The 23,163-nt window shown below is 42.1% G+C and overlaps 1 protein-coding gene across 6 annotated transcripts in view; it reads right to left on the reverse strand.

Annotated features, from left to right (window-relative positions):
- Nucleotides 1–23,163, reverse strand: part of NFIA (nuclear factor I A) — a 377,388-nt gene that overhangs the window by 104,518 nt on the left and 249,707 nt on the right. For all 6 annotated transcript variants that reach the window (XM_047869648.1, XM_047869645.1, XM_047869644.1 and 3 more), the window contains 2 exons: nucleotides 7,745–7,862; nucleotides 567–694 (listed from right to left, as the gene is read on the reverse strand). In XM_047869648.1, the coding sequence (XP_047725604.1) occupies nucleotides 567–694; nucleotides 7,745–7,862 (246 nt within the window). The remainder of the gene's footprint in view (nucleotides 1–566; nucleotides 695–7,744; nucleotides 7,863–23,163) is intronic.

Here is a 23,163-nt window from a genome sequence, read left to right on the forward strand (position 1 = left end):
TTCCTCTCAAGACTCCAGAGCCAAGACTAGACTATCCCGGGAGGTCAGAATAGCAGTCATCATTTGCTTATTTCACTAGAGATGGACATAAAGATAGTTGTTCCATTTAAATAGAAAAACAGTCATGATGATAGCCAAAATTAGGAAAAAAATATTTAAACATCTCCTCCTTTTACACAAATCTAAGTATAAACTGTGGCACAGGGAGCCCAGTCTCCTAGTCCAGTTGAAAAAGTTGACAGGTTTCTATTTAAGATTGTTCCAAGACAATCCAAAAAGCCAATCCCCAAAGGCTCTTGGCATAAAGACAAAAGCAAAGGCAAATGCCTATGGGATTGTAGTGCAGGTAAAAATATGGAAGCGTCAAAAACCACATACTGTTCTTCCAGCCTTTCATTTCAGTTGAATTGCTGCTTTGCACGGCCGCCCTTTCAAGAAAGTAGCAGCCAGAGACAAACAAGTGTTCGCGTTCAGCACGTCGACTGCTTCGAGCCTGCTTCCTTCACTGTACACGGCATGGCCGCCGCCATGTGCATTGTAGGCCTGAGCGCGCCCGCCCCGCTTACCTGGCTCCACTTCATGCCATCCACTCGACTGACTGCCACTTCCCGGGGAGCGCCCTTGGCCTGTGTAAAATGGCTCTTCACCAGGACTGTCCATTTCATCCTCCACGGACTTGAGGCGCTTTGTGGAGCTGAAATAATAAACGGGTACATGTTTAAAAGCCTTCCAAACCACCTCTCTTGGACACTGCATCTCTGGCTGAAAGAAAGCCAAAGGAGGAAGCAATTGGGCAACTCGGTGGAGTTCTAGGACTCTCTCTAGGCTCAGGTTCAGGTTAGTGAGTCACTGGAGGTGGAACAAAGTCGTGGGTCTGTGTTGTTCCAAGTGTCTGGGTTTGATTTTTATTGTCCCTCAAGATGCTGCCACTGCCACATCCTGTTCCTTTCTCCTTTGAGGAACTGGTGGCTGGCTCCTGCTCTTGTCTCCACCGGGAAGTGTCCGTAGGAAGACCACATTTCGTGTCTCCTCAGGCAGCAGCTGGCCCCTAGCCATCAGCAATGTCCCTAGACCTCTGGCACCCCAGAAAGGGTAAAAATCAGGGTTGACAGCTCTTTGAGAAAAGCTTGGATTGCTTTTGGTTTTTTTTTTCCCTGTGTTTTCTCATCTTCCACTTGGATCTGTTCATTCAAAAAATATTTGCTGTGCAGCTACAACAGTCCAGATTCTGATGTAGATGCTAGAGATAATACAGTGAACAAGACAGATTAAAAAAAAAAAATAGGGGCAAGGAGTGCATTTCCCTCTGAGAATCGGGGACATGGAAAAAAGAGCAGCCCTATCCTTTTTATGCCCTTCCTCTTTTTGTGCCTCTACAGAGGTTCCCAAAATGAAGTTCTGGATTTGTTATTTTTGTAAAGGTATGGTTGGGAAATTTCCAGAATGTATCTCATTTCTTTCAGTTGAAGGACTGAATTTTTCTCCCAAGTTGAGGCTTCAGGAGTAAAAAGACAGTGAAATGCCATGTTGCTACTGTGTTCTAATTGTCTTAATTGATTATGTCACTAACATACTAGCAGAATGAATAGATTTCATACCTAGTGGGAGTGCCCACTGGGAAACCTCTTCCTCATGTGTCAGGGTACAGAATTTTTAATATGTTTTCGTTTATCAAACACATGCTGTGTCCCTTCTACGTACTAGGGGCTGTGCTAAATGCTGGGATATAGAGATGCATCAGACATGGCCCCTGTCTCATAGATGTAAATAAAATTGTGCAAAAGAGAAATACAGGTACTATCGTGCAAGTGCATGTATGACACAGTGGGTTCATCGATGAAAGAAGCAAACAATGATATGCCTGGAAGGTTGGGAAAAGCTTCCTGAAGGAGATAGTTCCTGAGCTGTAAGACTGAGTGTCAAGGAGACAGGGTTTAAGGAAGGAAAGGGCACAGAGAGGCTGCTTTTCAGCTCATGCACCACTCAGGCAGCCATTATTATTTCAAAATATTGAAATACTTCTATATCAATTGGCAAAGTGCCACTGTCTCAAGCCCTGTAAGTCTCCCCACCCTTGCCACCCCGGTATTTGCCCCAGGACACCCTCATGATCCAAAAACTAAAGGGCTAACGTCTCTGGTGCATCTGGGGCATTCCAGGACTTAGAGTGAGCACTGTGGCAGAGCGACCTCTGTTCTAATTGGTATGCTCACGTCACACAGGTTATCGGACATTCTGAACGTCACCCCCAGGAGGAAGGTGTGTATCAGGCAGAAGCCACATCATGAGGAAGGCGTGACACACACAGAGAACTGCCAGGTGTTTGGCCTGGCTGAAGTCGGGGGAGGGCCATCGTGAAAGAAGTGGGGTGGAGGTTACAGAAGAAATTACGTATCTGGATTTTGTCCTACAAGCAATGGAGACTCCCTGAAAGAGTCCCAACAGGGAGTGACATTAGAGTCGATTTCAGAAAGGTCACTCTGGTCATTTTGCAGACGATGGCTTTGGAAAAGCAAAGGAAAAAGGAGACGGAACCTACAGGCAGGGAGGTGTTTAAGAGGCTATTGCAGCAATCTGAATAAAAAAATGTGGAGGACCCAATTTAAGGCAAGAAATTCTAACGATTAAAGTTGTATTCCAGTATTCTTTGCCTTTAAGTTCTGTTCTCATTAAAGCCAAATCACAGGAAGGCAACACATCCCAGTACCATTGGGTACTGTAGCATGCTAGCTTAGTACCCAAAGGAAAAACCTTTCATAACTCATTTTATGTCCTTTGCTGGGCTTTCCTTGAAGTTCAATGAAAAATAGCCACTGGAACAACTTTTCTATATTTTATGTGAAACTACATCTAAGAGAAAAAAATTTTAAAAATATTTTTAATGTTTATTTTTTGAGAGGGAGAGAGAGACAGAGAGAGAGAGAGAGAGAGAGAGAGAGAGAAAATATGAGTGGGGGAGGGGCAGAAAGAGAGGGAGGCACAGAATCTGAAGCAGGCTCTAGGCTCTGTCAGCACAGAGCCCGATGTGGGGCTTGAACTCATAAACCAGGAGATCATGACCTGAGCTGAAGTCAGATGCTTAACCAACTGAGCCGCTCAGGTGCCCCTAGACATTTTTGATAGAAGGAAGTGCACATAAAAAAAAATTATTCCAAACACATAAGCCAGAAAAAAAATATGGACACTTGGAATTAATTTCTATTGTTTCCTTTTATCAGAAATGCACATTATATAACATAGTGCTTTCCCTTCTTGCCTTGGCAACCAGGAATCTCAGGATTCAACTCTTGGTTGAGGTTTCTGATCTAACAATCTCTCCAATCTTTTCATATGGTCTCTGGCCTCTCTTTCTATATTTAACAGTACTTGTGCTGTATTTAAAACTTGAAAGCCTCTTGAAACCATTCTGGAAGCCGGTAGAATAGAAGCTAAAAAACAAAATACATATTTCCCTGATGTTTCCTGGTTAATAAAAGGCAAGACCTTTATGTTCTGATGTGACTGTGAGATCTGCAGGGAAAGGGCCTTCTTTCTTTTCTTCTTTTTTTAAATGTCTACTGCCTGTGTTTGGCTAATAGCAGATGTTCAAAAAACTGCTGAATTGGGCCGTTGACTTAGAAACAGCCACATGAGTACTTGTGACAAGCATTTGCCAAGTGTCATGATTCAATGAGATCTAACGCAAAAGGCCAACTCCACTCACTGCCCATCATTCTTCCGTTATTAATATTTTTCTGAGTTTCTAAAGCTTTTGATTTCCTTGATGTCCTTTAATAAAAAGCAAATTCCCTGTGCAGGTATTAAATCCTAAAGGTGGAAGTCTGGACTTATTAGCTCTCACCTTAGCGTGAAAGCAAGGACTTTTCAGAGGTTTGATACAGGACAAATGTCTGCAGGGCAGAGGAACAGAGTGGAGGAGAGAAAAAGATCCAGGAGTGAAGAAAGTCAGCAGTGCCAAGATGGACAAGTGGAAGGCTTCGAAGACAAAGTTTACTGACTTCACAACCTTGACAGTTTATCTTGATGAAGTTCTTTGGGAGAAAAAAGTGTATTTTATCCCAATTTTTACACAACCCCTTCTATGATTTTGGAGATGTTTACCATGAAGAGGTACAGAGCTACAGTTAATGCCTATCAATCTCCTTTATTATTTGTTTTAATGTAGAAATGCATCAGTCATTGATTCTGGTTTCTTGCTCTTGACTTTTGAATACACTGATTCTATTCTCCCAGAAACATTTGAGGAAAATAAGAAAGTACCAGTAAGATCTCTACATAAGAGGGAAGAGAAATACTCTTTTGAGGAGTGATGCACCATCTCTTTCTGTGTGTGTAATTTGTTGTGTTCCTAGAAAATCCACCTAGAAATTAAGGTAAAACTATTACCTTCATTCCAAATGTTTCTTTAATTCCTACTATATGCAAAGCATAGAAGCCTTACCTTGTACCCACAAAACTGCAAAATGCCTCCTTCCTGCACGTTCATAGTACCCTGAACTGAAATTTTTCTTTTATTTGTCAGTCTCTACCATTAGATACAGAAGCTCCTATTACTTGACTTTATATCCACAGTGCCTAGGACAATACCCTTGTTACTTAATAAATGTTGCCGAATTGGGGTGCCTGGGTGGCTCAGTCGGTTGAGTGTCCGACTTTGGCTCAGGTCATGATCTCGCGGTTTGTGAGTTCCAGCCCCGCGTCGGGCTCTGTGCTGACAGCTCAGAGCCTGGAGCCTGCTTCAGATTCTGTGTCTCCCTCTCTCTGCCCCTCCCCCGCTCACACTCTATCTCTCTGTGGCTCAAAAATAATAAATAAATATTAAAAAAAAAGTGAAGACTAATTTAATCATCACCTTAACTCAATGAGATAGGTACTATTATTAACCTTAATTTACAAATAAACAGATTAATAGCCTCTGAATTATTGGATGAGTTTGAGCATTTAAATTGACCTTTGAGGGGCGCCTGGGTGGCTCAGTCGGTTGAGCGTCCGACTTCGGCTCAGGTCATGATCTCACGGTCCATGAGTTCGAGCCCCACGTCGGGCTCTGTGCTGACCGCTCAGAGCCTGGAGCCTGCTTCAGATTCTGTGTCTCCCTCTCTTTCTGCCCCTCCCCACTCATGCTCTGTCTCTCTCTCTGTCAAAAACAAATAAACACAATATTTTTTTAAATAAAAAAATAAATAAATGTTGCCGAATTACACACCGTCCTCTATGGGATTTAACAGTCTGGATGGGGAGGCAGGACCTATACAGATCTCAAAAGATGGTAATAATAATTCAAGGTAGCAAACACTAAGTATCCAGGAAAAATAGGGATATTAGATATTCCTTTTTGGGGGGATTTATGTTCTATTGTTCCTTACTGAAAGAGTGAGCCCCATTCCTAAGGGGATCCAATGGGAAAATATCATGTTTTTAATTAATTAATTATTTTGAGAGAGAGAGAGAGGGACAGAGAGAGAGCGTGCACAAGTGAGGGAGACGGGCAGACGGGAGAGAAAGAGAGAAACTTTAAGGTTCCAAGCTCACTGCAGAGGCCAATGTGGGGCTTGATCCCATGACCCTGGGATCATGACCTGAGCCAAAATCAACAGTTAGGTGCTCAACTGACTGAGCCACACAGGCGGCCCTAGAATACCATGTTTTTAAAGTTCCAGCACACCTGAATTTGAATATAGACTCTGCCATTTACTAGGTCTGTGACCTTGGGCAAGTTACTTAACTTCTCTGGGTTGAGGGTTGATCCAGTCAGTGTTAAATGGCAACACTGTCTATATTGTAAAAGTATTGTGAATATTAAATCATATCAGGTATGTAAAGCATCTAATATCATGTCTGCTACAGAGCAAGTGACCAATTAATATTGGCACAGCATGAACAAATATTGATTGGTGGATGAACTTTTCTATATGTAAATCTGGGGTATTCTTCTGGGCACATTTTCTAACCTGTACACAGATAATTCTGCTGAGTCTATATATTTAGAGAATAATTTTTTTTTTAAAAAATTATCCTAGGAGAGCCTAATGAGAGTAAAACAAACATATTACCAAGTTATTAACTACTGCTGCTATTTATAATTAGCTCCTTATCAGGGTTAGTTATTTGCAGAATATGAGAATGACAGTAGCCTTTTAAATGACATTAAAAACCAGGTTTCCACTCAGAGAATCACAACAAAAGGCAATCAAACAGCTGGAGAAGTCCAAAGGATGGGGGTGAGAAGCACTGTTTGGGACGTCCATGGTACATGCGTAGCACACATATGAAAAACAAACAGCCCATCAACTTTTAAATTAATCACTGCCACAAGTATTTGCAAAGCTTTTTCGTGTTGACTGAGTGCCGTTACACACAATGTCCCTTCCATCAGCAAACATTCAAAATCCTCAAAATGTATTAACACCCGAATGCGTTCACAATCTCATTCTTTCATTATAAATGTACTTTGGATTTCAAACTTTTTTTCCCCCCTGAGGATCTGATACTACAGTGAACTAAGGGGAACATTTAAACGACATGAAAGATGAGGGGAGGATTTGGTGGTTGTATTTAGGGAATAACTGTTTCTTTAGCTGTCTTCAAGGTATTAGTAACGACTAAGCTGATTCTTTTTCTTTTTTCCCTTTCTTTCCTTCTTTCTTTCTTTCTTTCTTTCTTTCTTTCTTTCTTTCTTTCTTTCTTAAGTAATGCTGGTTAAAATATATAAAGTCAAGGTAAGAAGGAATCTCTACCAAGGAAAATTTCTATAATTTGGCCATTGTTTTAAATTATAAAATTCTGGGGCTTGCTTTAAAGAAGAATATACCTTTGTGAAACATTTTTTTTTTCTGCGAAGTACACAAACATTAAAGATCATTCTACACCATTCTTTTCTTTGTTGTCACAGTCCAGTGCTAAAGCCAATTTGTAAAAGAATACTGTGGGTTTAATGCCTAATCCCTTTCCTTCTGGTACCGGTTATCCAGAGACAACAGGGTCTTGCAAAATGCTTCGTTTTGATTTGGGCTTTGTGACCTCGAGGGGATCAAGAACCCTGGAATCATTATCTGGTTGTGCTCTTCCAGTTTTACTTTTTTAAAGGTCCCCTGGTGCAACAGAATTTATAATCCAGCACCCCCACCCCTCCCTGTGCCATAGGACTGCATTCATTTTTACAACCTCACACCTAGATATCAATGTCACAGGCAACTCCAGTAGCCTGAATTTTGAGGTCTTTGGGGGAAAAGGGAAGGGACTGAGATGTAATATCTGCTGTGGGCATGGGGACTGGAACTGGTGTCGCCAGTGTCAACATTTTGCCAAACAAGCCAAAACAGGTGCCCTTTCCCCTGGTCAAGAGCTGTCCTTAATCTCCTGAGAACATGCTGTGTTCATCATGCATCTTTCTCTATGCTTTGCTCATGTCTTTACCCCACCCAGACCCCAATCCTTTTCCTTCCCATCTTGCCAACCCTAACCAACATTTATCACTGAACTCAAGTCTGTCTTTTTGAATAAAGCCTTAACTATTTTTAGCCTATGCCACACTGTGTGTGTGTGTGTGTGTGTGTGTGTATAGATGTTTGTTTGTTTGTTTGTTTCTGCTGTATGTGCATTTGCTTTCTCTTCCCAACGAGACTGAAAGTCTTATGGGGCTGAACACACTTCTGTAGTATCTTCTACCAGCAAACACACATTGCAAGTGCCTCTAGGCTCAAAATCAAGGTGTGTAACTAGGGAGAGCCACCAATCAAATTACCTGGTAGAGGACGTGCTGGGTAAAGACCTCCTCATCGCTCCTGGACTCATGCTGTAGTATGAAGAACTTTCCAAATCTGAGAGAGAAAAATTTGGGCCAGTTCCTGCAGCTATTGGTGCTAGGAAAAAAAAAAAAAGTTATGTTCTGTGAATAAATGATCAATGAGGACACATATCATTGTTGCATTTAACACATTTTATTTATGAATTTCTTTGATAAGCTTATCCAAAATCATTAGTAATGAACTCTGACCTCCAAATATTGTTGACAACAAAAATCACCTATAACAGAAGGACTCTGTTTTATATTTTACCTTTTATCTTTTCTCTTTTTGTAATAATGGCAAACTGTCACCAAGACTGCAACATTCCTGGATGCTTTTAACAAAAACACCTCCATGTTTTGCTTTGAAACTTTTCTTGGATGACCAGCAAGAACATTCTCTGGACTTTCCTAATTTTGGCTGATCTTGATAGCTTTCACTCATCAGCATTTTGGAATTAGTCCAGAACCACAAACTCAACTTTCTGGGTTTCCCATTGTCAATTTCCTGTGATGAAAAATGTGTGATTTCTCCTTACTCTGAATTGCCATGGCACCTACATATGCCATTACTTTAGTTGTCCCACCTTCTCCCTGGAGGCAGTGTCCTCTAACCATGGTTCCTGGGCTGCAGTTCTTAATAAAGTTTTACTGGAAGATGGTCACACCCATTTATTTACATATTGTCTCTGCTTCTGCACTATGATAGCAGAGACAAGCAGCCACAACAGACACCATATGGCTCACAAACCAGAAAATATTTATGTAGAAGTTGCTGAGGTCTGATTTAAGGGATTGGTAAGGATAATTTTGACTATATGTGATTTTCAGAGCTTATCCTTAGGTGAGATGTGATTCTCTGTATTTTTTATGGTCTGCAGCCTCCAGACCACCTTGTTTACAGTAGCAGCTTAAATAAATGTTTTTGAATGAATAAATAACATCTATCAATCTTCTAAAACAACTCTGTGCACAGCTAGTGGTACAACAATATTAGTACAAATATTCTCTTCTTTTGAAAGATCATGCAAAAGTGGGAGACACAGATTCATGTATTACTGTACTAAGACATTGGTTTGAGAGTTAAGCCCAGGTAAGTGGATATATAAATAAATTAAACAGAGGCTAATATCCATAAGAAGAAGGGATAATTAGAAATATCATGAACCAAGGACTTTCATTGCCAAGAATGGTGCAGGGTAAGGAAGGCGCTTAGATGAAAGACATATCCCCATCCTGAAACAACTCTAGAGGGAAGGCTGGCGTGTTAATTTCAATACAGTGTGATAAGTCCTTTGCTCGAGTTATTCCTAAGTTTATATGGCCACACAGAAGTGGATATCCAACCCAGCTGGGGAATAAGAAGTTCCAGGGGCAAAAAAGGCCTCAGAAAACATGATGCCTGGGAAGATGTTAAAAGGATAAGTGGGGCTCACCCAACTGAGAGGGATAGAGGCATGCTAGGTAGGGGGAACAGCATTTATAAAGGTAAGAGAACATAAAATGAATACCGGTTTTCTGATAACTTGGTGTGATAAAGTTTATAATACATGGGAAAAAAGAGGGGAAGGTTAAGGTCAGTTTACGAAGGCCCTGGTAGGGTTCTTTAAGGACAGTGGATGTGAGTCCAGCACATTCCCTAGTTTATAAGCTATCAAAGCGCTTTATCACACTCTACTAATTGGGGGCCATTGGGGTTATATTGCCAGCATCTAATATAATCCCTGACACCACGAGGCAGTCAGTAAGCATTGGTCAACTGGAACTGGTTGCTAGTTAAAGGAGAACCAGCAGAATGTGAGAATGCATCATCAGACTTGCCTTTATAACCTAGAAACATCATCCTGTGGTGAGGGTAGGCATGGGGGACAGGGCGGCAGTTGAAGAATATAATCAGTAAAACCATAGAGGCCAGGGGAGTCATTTAAAAACGACAAGGTGGGGATGGGTCTAAACTCAAGGGATGAGAAGGAGGAGCCTAGTATAAGTTATTTAGGAATTAGAATCAGGAAAATGTGTTAACTTCTTCAGTGTAGTAATAACGGAAAAGGGGGAATATGGGACGGTTCCCAGGATTACTACTTGGGCAACTGGGTGAAATGTAGTACCATAAGAGAACTATGTAATCAAGGAAAGGGGGGAAGGGATACAATAATATCTAAGAATAAACACTGAGTTGTTGGGTTAATAGCAATGGCTAGACCTTAATCACAACTATATTAAAACAGTCACTGCTAAGAAATAGAAAGCTCTAAAATTCACATATACTTTTCTGAAATTCAAACATATCTCTTAATGACAGGCTGTAATGGAGGAAAGGCCTTTAGTTCAAAGACGAATGGTTAGACTTGACAATAAGTGTAAACAGAGTTCCAATGAATAATTTTGCTAGCCATTCCCCAATTTGCCTTTATACTAAATTTATCTGCATAGTTTACCCTTTTATTCCATAATATTTTATGTATGAAATAAGCTCTGGAGGTGGGGAGGAGACTACTCAAATACATCACCGCTCACCTCTCTTAGCAGCCTGACATATAACAGGTACTTATTAATGTTTGTGCCTCCGTGGAGCTTAAAGATCCACACGTCTCATTAACTAAAGAAGAGAGATGCAGCTGATCAGTGTCAAGGGTATGGATTTAGATTTTTCTTTCAAAGCCTTGGGATGGGGCTCAGGCATCCACCGAATGCAGCAGGTGCATCATGCCTGAGCACCGGCCACAGTGCGCAAGCCTCACTCCCAGTCTTGGAAGGAAAGATAAAGCAAGATGTGAGTGAGAGGCCTGGCTGGACTGAGAGAAGTCTGGGGCCCTCTGCCCAGTGGTGCTTACACTTAACATTCTATTTACCACATTCTACTCTGGAAAAAGGTCCTCTGCCTAGATTATCTTTTCAAAATGTCAAGGGAGCCAGAATAGGCGAAGAATGGAAGATACAGTGTAAATACAGTGCGCACACCTCTCAGAGAGACTAAAAAAAAAAATAACGAACCCACAGAAATGTTCCTTCGCTTGCCCATATATTGACTTCCTGTTAAAGCACTTAGCACAGTGTGTGTGATCTAGCAAACAGCATCAGGTGGACTGGCAGCGTTATGATGCTTCTCGAAGTGTCTACTGCAGTTACGGTGTGTAACTTCAGGGCCTGGCAAACTGGCTATGAGCGCCTGAAAAGTTTTATGACATCATTAGATTTCTGAAATGAGAATGGGTTTCACAACCTGGGTTACATCATCCTAATAAAGCACCAACCCAAACTCTGCATTCTTCAGAACAGTCAGGTGAGGAAACATCCCCCGGGAGTGTCTGGGTGCCTATGTCTCACATAAAGGTCAGCCAATTGGAATGCGATCAGATTCAGTGGTACGGTGACAGTTAAAGAGAAAGCCTCAGACCTGTGGGTAGGGGTTACCATTAAGTGTCCCTGCAGTGAGTTGGGTATTCTCAGTGCCTCTCAACTGGAGAATAGGAAGAGCCTTAGAGAGGTAACTAGGAGAGGTGGGCTTTCAGCCGGCTTTCCTGAGTACCTAGGGACCATTTTTCTTATACCTCACTCAATCCACAAATCAACCTTTTTTAGAGGACAGTACCTTTTCTACGAGAGAAAAACTAAGCCCTGAAATGAGGTTAACTTGCTTGCCATGGATCACAGAGAGGCAAGAAAGAGGGAGGTCCAGGATTAAAATTCTAGAATGTCTCACTGCGACACCCATTTCGCTTCCTATCATACTACCCTGCCACTCATTTACAATATTTGCCTTAAACTTGAGATGATAAAAAGGTATACAGTGTCTCTGTCTCACAAGGTTTACAACAGAGCGGAATGATGAAATAATGCTTGAACATCAAATTCAAGGCTGAATGTGATAAATCTCATAGGAGAAATGCAAAGGATGTGTTAGGAAAATTCAAAGGCATGCTGGATCATATTGGCTCGCGGGATCAAAAAAAGATTCGATTTCAAGAAGGGTTGGACACTTACACTTAGGCTTCAAGGATGGCAGGATTTGAAGAGGCAGAGAAGAGAGTTTCTAGGCAAATGACAGAGTATGTGTGTAAGTTTGGAGGCAGGAAGTACAGTTAGTGACCTGGGGGATCCATGACTGTTTGTGAGTAGGGAAATGATCATTGTTGAATTGAGAAACATTATACAGAATGCACAAAAGGGGACTAAAGTGGGGAAATCCGTTGGAAAGTTGATGCAGGAGTTGTGGCAAGAGGGAATGGAGGCCTAAACCATGTTGCCAAGAAAGAAAATAGAATTTTCACAATGGATGTTTGTCACCTTGGTAAACAGGTACAAAAGATCAGTGTCCAGTTGTGCACTGTGAAAGGGCATACACAAGCATATGGATCATACCATTCTAACAAATATAAAATATCAATAAGATGTATGTAACACAATGCACTTCTTAGCTAATAATAGGAATAAGTCCTTTTTGCAAATTGGGGAACTAAAAGTTGTCAAGGGTTAAATGACTTGAACAATATCTGCCTAGGATGTCATGCTGGGCTTCTGAAGCCAAAGACTAACAGCCTGCTGATATGTCACAGAGATTATGTAGCCAATGCCAATCAAGGGTGGGGATGATAAGGAAGGACTGGACCAACCACAACACTTTCTGTCTGTTCCATATAGTGTGAAACCTGATTTTGTTCCACTTGTACTCGACCCTAGGCTCTATCATTCTTAAATTACCTCATACATGACATTTTTTTCCCCAGCCAGATTGAGTGCATTTTGAGGACCAGACATCCTAGGCCATAGAAAAAGTGCTGGTCTCGGCCTGGGTGAGACTGTCTAGAGTTTCAGCCTTGCCAACAACCACCCGTGTAGCTGAAGTCATTTAAACTTTTGGACCTCACAACTCTCATAATAATTACGTTAGAAATGCAAACTCACTAGCACTGCCATGGCCATAACCAGCACAATAACAAAGCCTAATGTTTATTAAGCATCGTTTACGGGCCAGATGCCGGTCTGAGCCCTTTAAGCACATCATCTCATTTAAACTCACAGCGCTCCTGGGAAAGAACTGAAGCACAAAGAGGTGAAGTAACATTCCCTGATCGTGAAGTCAGAGGGTCCTACCAGAGGACCTTTAATCCCACAGATCCAATAGCCTTTTCCGTGTTCGTAAACAGCTCTGCAGAGTCTTGTACGACAATCAATACAACACAACAGATGATGATCAATAAATATGTCCTGAATTAAGGGGAATCAGCAGTCACCCTCTCCATTTGCCCTCTGCGCCCCCCAACTTTACACAATGCAAAACGAAACTCAGAAATCCATAAATCTACACAGGAGCGTGAGGACTGGTTCCTCGACTTTCTTAAGTAGCACTGCAATGACTCACACCTGAAGTTTTTGTGGATTTTGTTTCATAGAGGAGTTTTTCTCAAAAGATTAACTTTTGGGAATCGTCTCATCGGATGTCATTTCTAAGCCCTTTGTCCCTCCTCCCCCCACCCCCTTCTTTCCTGTCACGAGTAGAATGCAGTCTTTGTGTCATTTTTTAATAAATGGTTTGCTATTAAGGAATCATTATAGTAATGTGGGCTATTGGAAGAAAGGGGTTACTTTAGTAGCCAACCCTCTTAATGACCTGCTCTTCTGTACACATTAGTAGTTGGATAAGGTTGTGGTTATTGAACTTCTGCCATCCACCAGAGACAATCTGCTTGGGCTTGCGTTGTTGGAAAAGAGAGGGTGATGGAAAAAAAAAATTCTATCCAAAATTTCAAGCTACTCTGCCTGGGGGATGACCGTACACTGAGTTTACAACTTGTTCAGCAGGAATCCGTGGGGAGCACTAACTGAGTGACTAGTGTGGCCAGCCTATTGGTAACGGCCCATAGTCTCTGAGATGCTGCCTCTTAGGGGATTCGACAAATTTCATGGAGCAGTTTTCATGTGTCAGGCGCTGTTCCAGATGCTTGAGATCCATCATTGGACAAGATATATAAGGCCCCCTGCCCTTGTGGGGTTTACATTTTAGAGACGAACGATCATAGCTGCCCCTTCCTCGAAACTCCATGGCAACTAAGGAATATGGACGCATGGCTGATAGGTAACCCTCAAAAAAGACTACCAGGATATAGTACTCCATTTTCAATGTATTAAATAAGTAGGAAAAAATAAAAGAGGTGCATTTCTCTCCAGATTGTGTAATCTTATGTACTCACTGGGACTTTGGGAACTTGTCTATTAAGGCTTGGGGGTAAAAAAAATTCCAACAACAAGCACACAGTTCTAGGGGCCCAGCACAATTTAGTGTTGTTTTGCATTCTAGTGGCAAAGATCTCATAAGACAGTCCATGTCACTGGCACAAAAGGAGTGAACATGGGAAAATGCTTGGTCTTCTTTCTATCAAAGGCACAGTTGTAAAATACACAATGCTATGCACACTCAAGCAAATCTGGAATCATCGTTAAAGGGAATTAACTTGGAAAGTAATTTATGGCAAGAAAATTCAACTCCTTTGTTATCTTCCTTTTACTGTAATATGCTTCCTGAACACTGCCTATGAGAGAGGGCTTTTAGAAAGAAAAAAAAAACACATAAGTATAGTAAAATTAACTCATTTTATCAATTTGTGCTGTTGGCCAGAGTTTCCTGACTGTGGCTATGAGGGGCTGTAAAACTGATGAATTTGCATGGAAAAAGAAACCAGTGTAAGTAATTTGTGTAAGAGGTAACACGGACATACACGGCTATAATTCAGACACCCTGCAGATAGCAGACCGCCGCAGTGTGAGCAGTTATGGGTTAGAAAAATGACCACACTGCAGTCAGTCTGACTTGAATGGAAATCAATCATAAAGGTACGTTCTCTGCAGCTTCTACGCCACAGTCTTCAGCAACTCCTCTGCCAAGCAGATTTCTGGTCTGTAAACCGCGTGCTGATCTCCTTTTCCTACCCTGCTTTTCTAAAAGGTCTGACCAAGGCAGGCTAGGAGTATGGTTTTCCAAAATGGAACATAAAAGAAAGGCACTGGACCAAAACAAGGATTTCCCTCTATGTGGAAATGAGCTTCCCTGCTATTATGAGATTTAAGCAAGGCTTTTTATGAAACGTAGTATTAGGTGCCAAAAGCGAGCAGAATGTTTTAACCCCGTCAACGGCATCTGCGGATGCAGACAGAGCACCGTTTTCACGCATCCACATTTGTGGACACAAGTTAAGAAATATGTGGGTTTGTGGTGCCAGAAGGGGGAGGAGGAGGTGAACAGAGAAAGTTTTATTTCGGAAAAAATGTTTCCTTCCCATTAAAACAAGAACAATTCTCTGATACCCTCTTCCTCCCCGCTCTGAATCTTGAAGATGGTTTATCTTCGATGATTGTGAATTCAGTTTGTGAAGTTAGTGTATTCAGTGACTTTGTTCCCATGAAGGAAGCTTAGTCTTGGATTTCAAGAAACTTAGGTTATCTACTTTATAAATGAGGGAACTATTTCTACTCATTTCTGTATTCTCCTCAGCACACAGCATGAGATGCTTCATATATCACACATGCAACAAATGTTTGCTGAATTGAATGAAAATGATATGAGCTTATTAATAAAAAACAGCTAAGAACTAATATTTATTGATCGTTTATCATGTGCCAGGCTGATGTGCTATGTGTTTTTACCTGAATTATTATCTCACTTCAGCCTTGCAGTATCCCCACAGAACATGTATTTGTTCATTCTCATTTACAAATGAGAAAATTAGCTGTAAGGTTAAGTAACGTGTTCAAGATCACACAGCTAGGTCAGTGAGCCTTAAATATCTCCAGATATCAGCCCAAAGAAACAGAAGTGAAACTTAACATTTCTACTCTGTCTTTCCTTCATCATCAGTAACTAGAGAGATAGATTCAACAAGATTTATATAGAAAAAAAAGATCACCTATCAATTAAGTGGGAAACTTCTATCTCATCATCTTCCTTCTTTGCGTTTCCAGGGCTTTCCAGCTGGGAGTATCGGCCAGGGCTTCCCGGGATGGAGGGCCTGACACTGGTCGGGCAGAGCAATCCACAGTGGGGTTGGCAATGCTGACTGAGCTCCTGCATTAGTGGCTTCTGCCTTTGGGACTGAAATCGATTTCCTGCATTTTAGAGTATCATCTCATCTTAGCTTTTGGTTGAGGTCAAATGTGGTACCCGTTTAGTATCTGATACGGCCTCAGCCATGGGATTAAGTCTTCCCTGACAGGGGACGGATGTGATGGCCTAAGACGCCTTTGCACCACCATGATCTATAACCAGGGAAGGGCTTCTAAACATAAGCCCCTTTACCAAGAGTGCACGGGGACTGTCTGACCATTAGCTGTTAGGAAACCAAACTATATCAACGGTCTCATCCCAACAACCTACAAATCCAGCTGTCTATACTAATAATTCTCAATATTTTCACTAAGAACTATTTTGTCCCCCTCCTCCATCCACTGGAAGATCCTGGGTGTTAATAGGTACTCCTATCAATCACAGACTGCATTAACTCAGTTCCCGTGTCAGACTTAACATGTGGCTCTGCTGAGCAGGGGCTGTAGTGATCTCATCCTGGACGTGCCAATGGTGTCACCAACAAGAGTCTTTCTAATCAGCAGGTGTTAGCTAGGGAAATATATGCCAGCCAAAATCTCAATAATATTTGTGGTCTTATTGTGCTGGTAATGTAGAATTTCTGTCAGGCTTTTGAAAATCTCAAAAATACCTTTTAGTTTTCCAATGTTACCTATTGGATAGGAATATCTGCTCTTAAAAAAAAAATTGAGGCTTATGAGTTCATACGGAAAAGTTCATGAAAAAAATCACATTGCTGGTAATGACCTCAGGGTGCCCCTGTTCCTCACAGGGAATTTTAATGTCCATAATATATAAGAAAGCAAAATTCAAATACTATAGAATTGAGTACTATTTAAAAAAAGAACTGATTACAAATAACCAAGGTGTGGCTAGTGACTTAAAAAGTTGTTAAGGGGGGCGCCTGGGTGGCGCAGTCGGTTGAGCGTCCGACTTCAGCCAGGTCACGATCTCGCGGTCCGTGAGTTCGAGCCCCGCGTCAGGCTCTGGGCTGATGGCTCAGAGCCTGGAGCCTGTTTCAGATTCTGTGTCTCCCTCTCTCTCTGCCCCTCCCCCGTTCATGCTCTGTCACTCTCTGTCCCAAAAATAAATAAACGTTGAAAAAAAAATTAAAAAAAAAAAAAAAAGTTGTTAAGGTGTCAGTGTTAGATTGAGAATTTTAAAACATCTTGCTACCCATTAGGATACCCTGGAAAAGAAATTTCCAGAATAACGCAGAAGTATAGGTTGGGTTGAAAAGTTGAGGAATAAGAATTTTCTGGCTTCCTAAAGCAGACGAATTAGATCTCATATCGGCATGCCCTTATTCTATCAGAATTAGTAACTTGGAAGGGGTCACGAGACTGGTCCTTCTAATAAATGGACTTTTAGAACTTGAATCTACAATCAGTCCTTTTTAATTTATACATGCACACAGAGCACATACAGACACACACACACACACACACACACACACGCGCGCGCGCGCGCGCTTTTGATAAATTTGCTGATAGTGTGATCCCCTAAAGGATCAGCTCTGAACACACACAGTAAAAGACCAGGGACAGAGGCTTCGTTCAGTAATAACCATTGTAGTCACCACTGTTGAGCATCTAGGATATGCTAGACACCTGACATTCTTTCACTTAATCCTGAAAACACTCCTGAGAGGTGTTACTGCATTCAGATGCAGGCCTAGAACACAGCTGGTATAGAATGGATTTGCTGACTGAATAAATGATCGCTGACTAGGAGGAGAACATAGCTGAGAGAGGGGGATCAGTAATGCCCAAAGTCATATAGTGGTAAATGGCAGGGTCAGATCCTCACTTCTATATCCTGGGCCATGATACCACGCTGCCATCTTAAATATGGATTTTATATAACGTATTACATCTAGAGAGCATAACCCACGAATTAGCTAGAAAAGATCAGAAATAGACGAACATATGATCAGAGATCACTATAACAAATTCATACATATGTCAAGGTGTTACGTGTTTTGGGGCACCTGGGTGGCTCAGTTGGTTAAGCTCCTGACTTCAGCTCAGGACATGATTTCCCAGTTTGTAAGTTCAGGACCCGCACTGGGCTCGCTGCTGACAGCTCAGAGCCTGGAGCCTACTTCAGATTCTGTGCCTCCTTCTCTCTCTGCCCCTCCCCAACTCACACTCTGTCTCTCTGTCTCTGTCTCTCTCTCTCTCTCAAAAATAAATAAACAATTAAAAAATTATTTTTAAACGTTAAAAAAAAAGTGTTAATGTATTTTGCTTCTCTCTGAGTCAAATGTTTAAAATGAGAATGCTCACAGTCTGGTCACTTTAGCAAGAGCTTCAGCTAAGAACCAAAAACATAGGGTCCCCAAGATCCTGCCATGAGAACTCTCTAACAGCTTTAACCAGGAAGGTTGTAGGGATAGGAGTGTCACAGAAAAAACTGGACTTTCAAGCATAGCATTATCTAATGGATGTGCTGATGTCATAAGCCTCTTGTAACCATAGTTTTTTTTTATGTTTATTTATCTATTTTGAGAGAGAAAGAGAGAGCAGGGGAGGGGGAGAGAGAGGGAGAGAGAGAATCCCAAGCAGGCTCTGCACTGCCAACGCAGAGCCCGATGCAGGGCTCCAACTCACAAACCGTGAGATCATGACCTGAGCCGAAATCGAGTCAGACACTTAACCGACTGAGCCACCCACGCGCCCCTCTAACCAGTTTCAAAATCAGTGGAATGGTGGGCATAATGCCACTGACAGGGCCACATCGATCACAAAGTATCTTGTACATTTCAATTTGTGGTAAGGATGGGGACACCTCTCACTTTGTGTGGCTCTTGCTCTGCTCGATGAGAACAGAATGGGAAAAATCATGTGTGGTCCCCCCCTACTGTGAGCTGGGATTTGAAAGAAAGAGTTTGATGAAAATTTCTATTACTGCCCGTCTAGTCCATTGGCCGCTGGCTTTGCTGTCCAAATAGTCACCCCAAATATGTCAATAAGATTAAGAGAAAAAAATTATACAACAAAACTGAACTAATTCAATTTCGGTATTTATTTTGAAAATGTATTGAATTAGAGTAGAGGAAACCTGCTAAATGAAGCCAGCCAGACTGATATTTTCCTTCCTAACAGTATGGTAATATTTATTATTTCGTATCTCCATGAGGGGCTGATTAAAACTAGAAAACATTTGCAATGTCATAATATATTCAGAATAAGGTGGCTTAGGGAAGCAAAATGAAAACATATACAGGGCCAGTCAGTATTTTCTATTCCAGAACTTAACAGACTTTCCTTAAAAACTGCATTTTAGCGACAGGCATTATGATTTTTTAAGCGGTCGCCCACCCTTTCGTCTGCGGCACACAGTACCTTCAATGTGGAAGAGGTGCCATTGACTTCTACAGATAGAAAATGTGTGATGTTCATTTTAAAATTACTAGTAGAGCCTGCTATTGACCATCTAATTATGCCGAGTTCCATTTATAAACATAGCTAACCACTAAGTTTATGGAGACTTTTTGTGCCGCTTTAATAGGATATTGATCGAGAGCATAGTTTGAGTGGACTGCCATTGAATTGTGTAATGGCAAACAAAAGGCAAGGTCACAGCCACTGTTCATGCTAGGGCTGAAGTCTATTTTTTATTATAATCTTTTTGTTTCTTCCTTTAATGCTTACACCCAAATGGCTTCTTTGGAAAGAAGGGCTTGCTTAAGAATATGAATTTTAAAATTAATGCCCATGCAATGATCATAGCCAATAGGCCACTTGTTCAGAAAAGAAAGTTTCAACTCTCTTCTCTAACAAGGATCTAAAATCTTGCAACTACTTAAATGGCACCCCCAAGGCCTGGGCGTCTGGAATCCCTCATCCTATACCGATTTCCTCACGCATCCTTCTTTGCAAGAACATTTTGTAATTTCCAAGTTTGGGCTTGTTCGTATCAAAGAGCTGCATTTTCATACGGCACCTTGGAGCTGAGTTAATTCTGCTGTACGAGTTCCATCGTGTCAGGTTAGAATACTGCCAGTTGTTCTTACTGCATTGCTGGCCAGAAAATCCGCGCCTATGGATATGGGTTCTCAGAGACACACAAAGGACCTAGAGACTTCAAAAAGAAGTTGGAAAGGGAACTGCACCTCGGATCCGAGTGATGATTCTCGTGTGAGAATACAGAAAGAGTGCACATGCAGAAGGCAGCAAACAGCCACTAGGGTGCTACCTCATGCCAGGCTGAGGCATATGCCTGGCTCCGTTCACTCCCCCTCTCCATTGACAAACAAGTCGGGAGTCCTGTAGCCACCCAGCAGCCGGGCTTTGTGGTAGAGCCAGGACAATTCAGCTGCCGGATTTCGTAGATTATGCAGCAGCGTGATAGGAACCAAAAATTCGGTCTGGGTAACTGAGAGTGGTTTTTACACCCAAAGGCGATGCTAAGGCTGGCCACAGTGTACTGGGAACCCTGGCTCTTCCAAATTCCAGGGCCGTGAAGTCATTCCTAGCCACGAAGTTTACTTAACCCTTGCAGCCTGCTCGGGTGTACAAACCACGGCTGGAAAATGAGACCCCGCCAGGCCAGAGTCACAATGGCCTGTGTGTATTTGTGGTTTTCCTCTTTCCCCACGAAGTAGTTACGGATTCAGAGCCACCCCCACCAACTTCAAAGTAGAAGAGTCAGCACTTTAGAAGGAAATGGGCAGAAGCAGTGGATTTTTCGGGAGGATTTTCTGGGTTCACACCAGGAAGGGTATTTGACGGCCTCAAAGCACACCCTTGGAGGAGAACACCCGTGCAAAATAAACAAGAGCGGGTGCTGACCGAGTCGGCCATCAAAGTGGGGTCATTTAGCAGCTAGCCGAGTGCGCTCTCTTGGTGGCAGCTTCATGGGAAAGAGACCCATCTGAAAAACGCTTCTCGAGGGCTTTGTTTGAAAATGCAGCATCACGCAAGAACCATTTCAACAGATGGTTCCTGTCCTTTTCCTCACAGTGTTCTGCTGAAACAACTTTAGTGATTCTGAATTGCGTTGTTAGCACTTGGAAACCCCCCTCCCTCGGAGCAGAGAAGACCTCTCTCTGCCTCTGGCACAGTCTCTCTCGATCTGTATTCCCCCTTCTCGACCCTCTCCTGGAACAAAGTAATAAATTACTCGAACGACTTTCAGATGGCCCTGTCACAAGGAGGACCACATATATACATCTACTTTTATGCTGTGGTACTTCCTTTGCTGCTAAGAGAAACAGAATCTCCTTTCTTGCCTTTCGTGGACTCGACATAATGCAAAAACTGAAAGGGTAGGTGGGTAGGCGGGAGGCGAGGGTGAGAGGGGAATTAGTGAGAGACCACAGCGGGAGCCCCTGATTCTAACAGCTCCATGCATCTGATCACTATAATCTAATGTCAAGCAACCTCGCTGCCTGACCCTCACCTCTGAATGTGTGAAGCTAAACCAGCAGCTTTTCTCTTGAGTTTCTCTGCCATTGCCACCCTGTAGTAACACGATTATAAACAACAAACTTAGCGCGCGGTTATTTCAGTGAATCCTCAGGAGGAAATGCTGAAATAGCACCTCCCTCCTCTGTTAAATTTAAAAGGAGGAAAACGAGAAACAGAAACTAACTGGAAACCTGAGGAAAGTAAATATTTACATCAGCAGATTTTAACATTGAATACTAAAGATTCAGGAGGAGGGAAATTTTTCGAACTGAGGCCACCACCAGTTTGACATTTCCAGGCCACATATGTGGTCATAAGTGTGATGGGGGGAACTGGGTGGGGCTGAGATCAGTAAGAGGGGGTTAAGAAGAAACGTGCAGCAGAGTGGAAGAAATTCTAAGACTCTGAGGCCATTAAAAACATCCAGTTAAAGGCTGAACTATTCACAGAATGAGTAGTAATTTTGGAGACTTGGGGAGATGACCGGCTGGAGGGCAGGTGATTTTTCGGGAAGTGAGACTGTTCTGTATGACACTGCAATAATAGATACATTTGTCAACACGCGGAATCTAGAACACAAAGAACTGAACCCTTATGTCAACTATGGACTTCTGTTAACAATAACGGGTCAATATCAGTTCCTCCCTTGTAACAAATGTACCACATGAACAACAGATGTTAATATATACAGGAAACTATTTGGGGAGGTGTAAATATTAAAATTCTGTGCTTTTCACTAACCTAAAGCTGTGAACCTAAAATTGCTGTAAAAATAAAGCCTATTCATTAAAAAAAAAAATATCAGAACTGAAAACCAATCCGGGGAAAAAAGTTTAATTAAGTGTTTGAGTTTACATGAAAGCAGCTTCAACCTTTTTTTAATGCACAGATTAACAAGCTAAAAGTTTATCAACTCTAATAAGAAATGGTTTTTTAATAAAAACACAGAATCCAAAGATTCCATAGCTCTTTAACGCAGTTACAGGAGAGGTCATGACAAAAATGTCTGCAGTTAGCTGAGCACAGCAAAGTCAAAAGAGCAAGTTTCTTAACCTCTTTGAGCATCATCATCTTCTTCAACTATAAAAAGGACAATAATAGCAACCATGGGAGGACTGAACGAGATGATGTTTACAAAGTGCCTAGCACAATGCCTGGTACATAGCGTATGCTTGGTTAAATACTAGCTACCGTAATTTTTCATGTTAATGTTGCATCATGTTCCTAACAGGGCTAACATGATGCATTTAATCAACTTCTATGCCAGTTAGCTTATTTCTATTTCAAGGCTGTGGAACGCACCCCAGCCCTGCTCATTTGTAAAAAGTGCCCACTGCACCTCTAACATGGACCCTTAGCTCTTTCAGCTCAGGGAAGGGGGCAGTGCTGTAAGGAATGGTGAAGGGTTTTGACTCATCATGTGGCTCGAGTGTTAAGTCTTTCAGAAAGGTGTATGGGTGAGGCAACCTGAGCTGGGGGTGGGTCCGTAACCCCAGCAGCCAAGGCAATCTTGTGACATATACCCTGACAAACCTGGATTACAGATCTGCAAGAGGGAGGGGGGCTCTGGACAGCAGTTTGGCTTGAAGCCATGAGTTAGCTGACACAGCCCAGTCCCCCTCTTGCCAAACAGTTTTAGTCAGCACGAGGCCATGTGTGAGTGAGTCCTACAGCGATTACACAGCAGTGTGCAGAATCGAAAAGCATTCAAGAGACGAAGGACGCTCATGATGCCGGGCATCAGCAACATAACCCCCTAAATGGGGACAGGAAACAAAACCAGGTCCCTCTGCAAATTCAATCTGTGGTCTGCCCATACCCTCTGGCAGTCTTGAAGGCAGGTTTAGAATTCACTTGGCAACCATGCTATGTAGACTGAATAGAGG

This window comes from Prionailurus viverrinus, chromosome C1, assembly GCF_022837055.1.
Source record: "Prionailurus viverrinus isolate Anna chromosome C1, UM_Priviv_1.0, whole genome shotgun sequence".
Taxonomy (NCBI): Eukaryota; Metazoa; Chordata; class Mammalia; order Carnivora; family Felidae; genus Prionailurus; species Prionailurus viverrinus.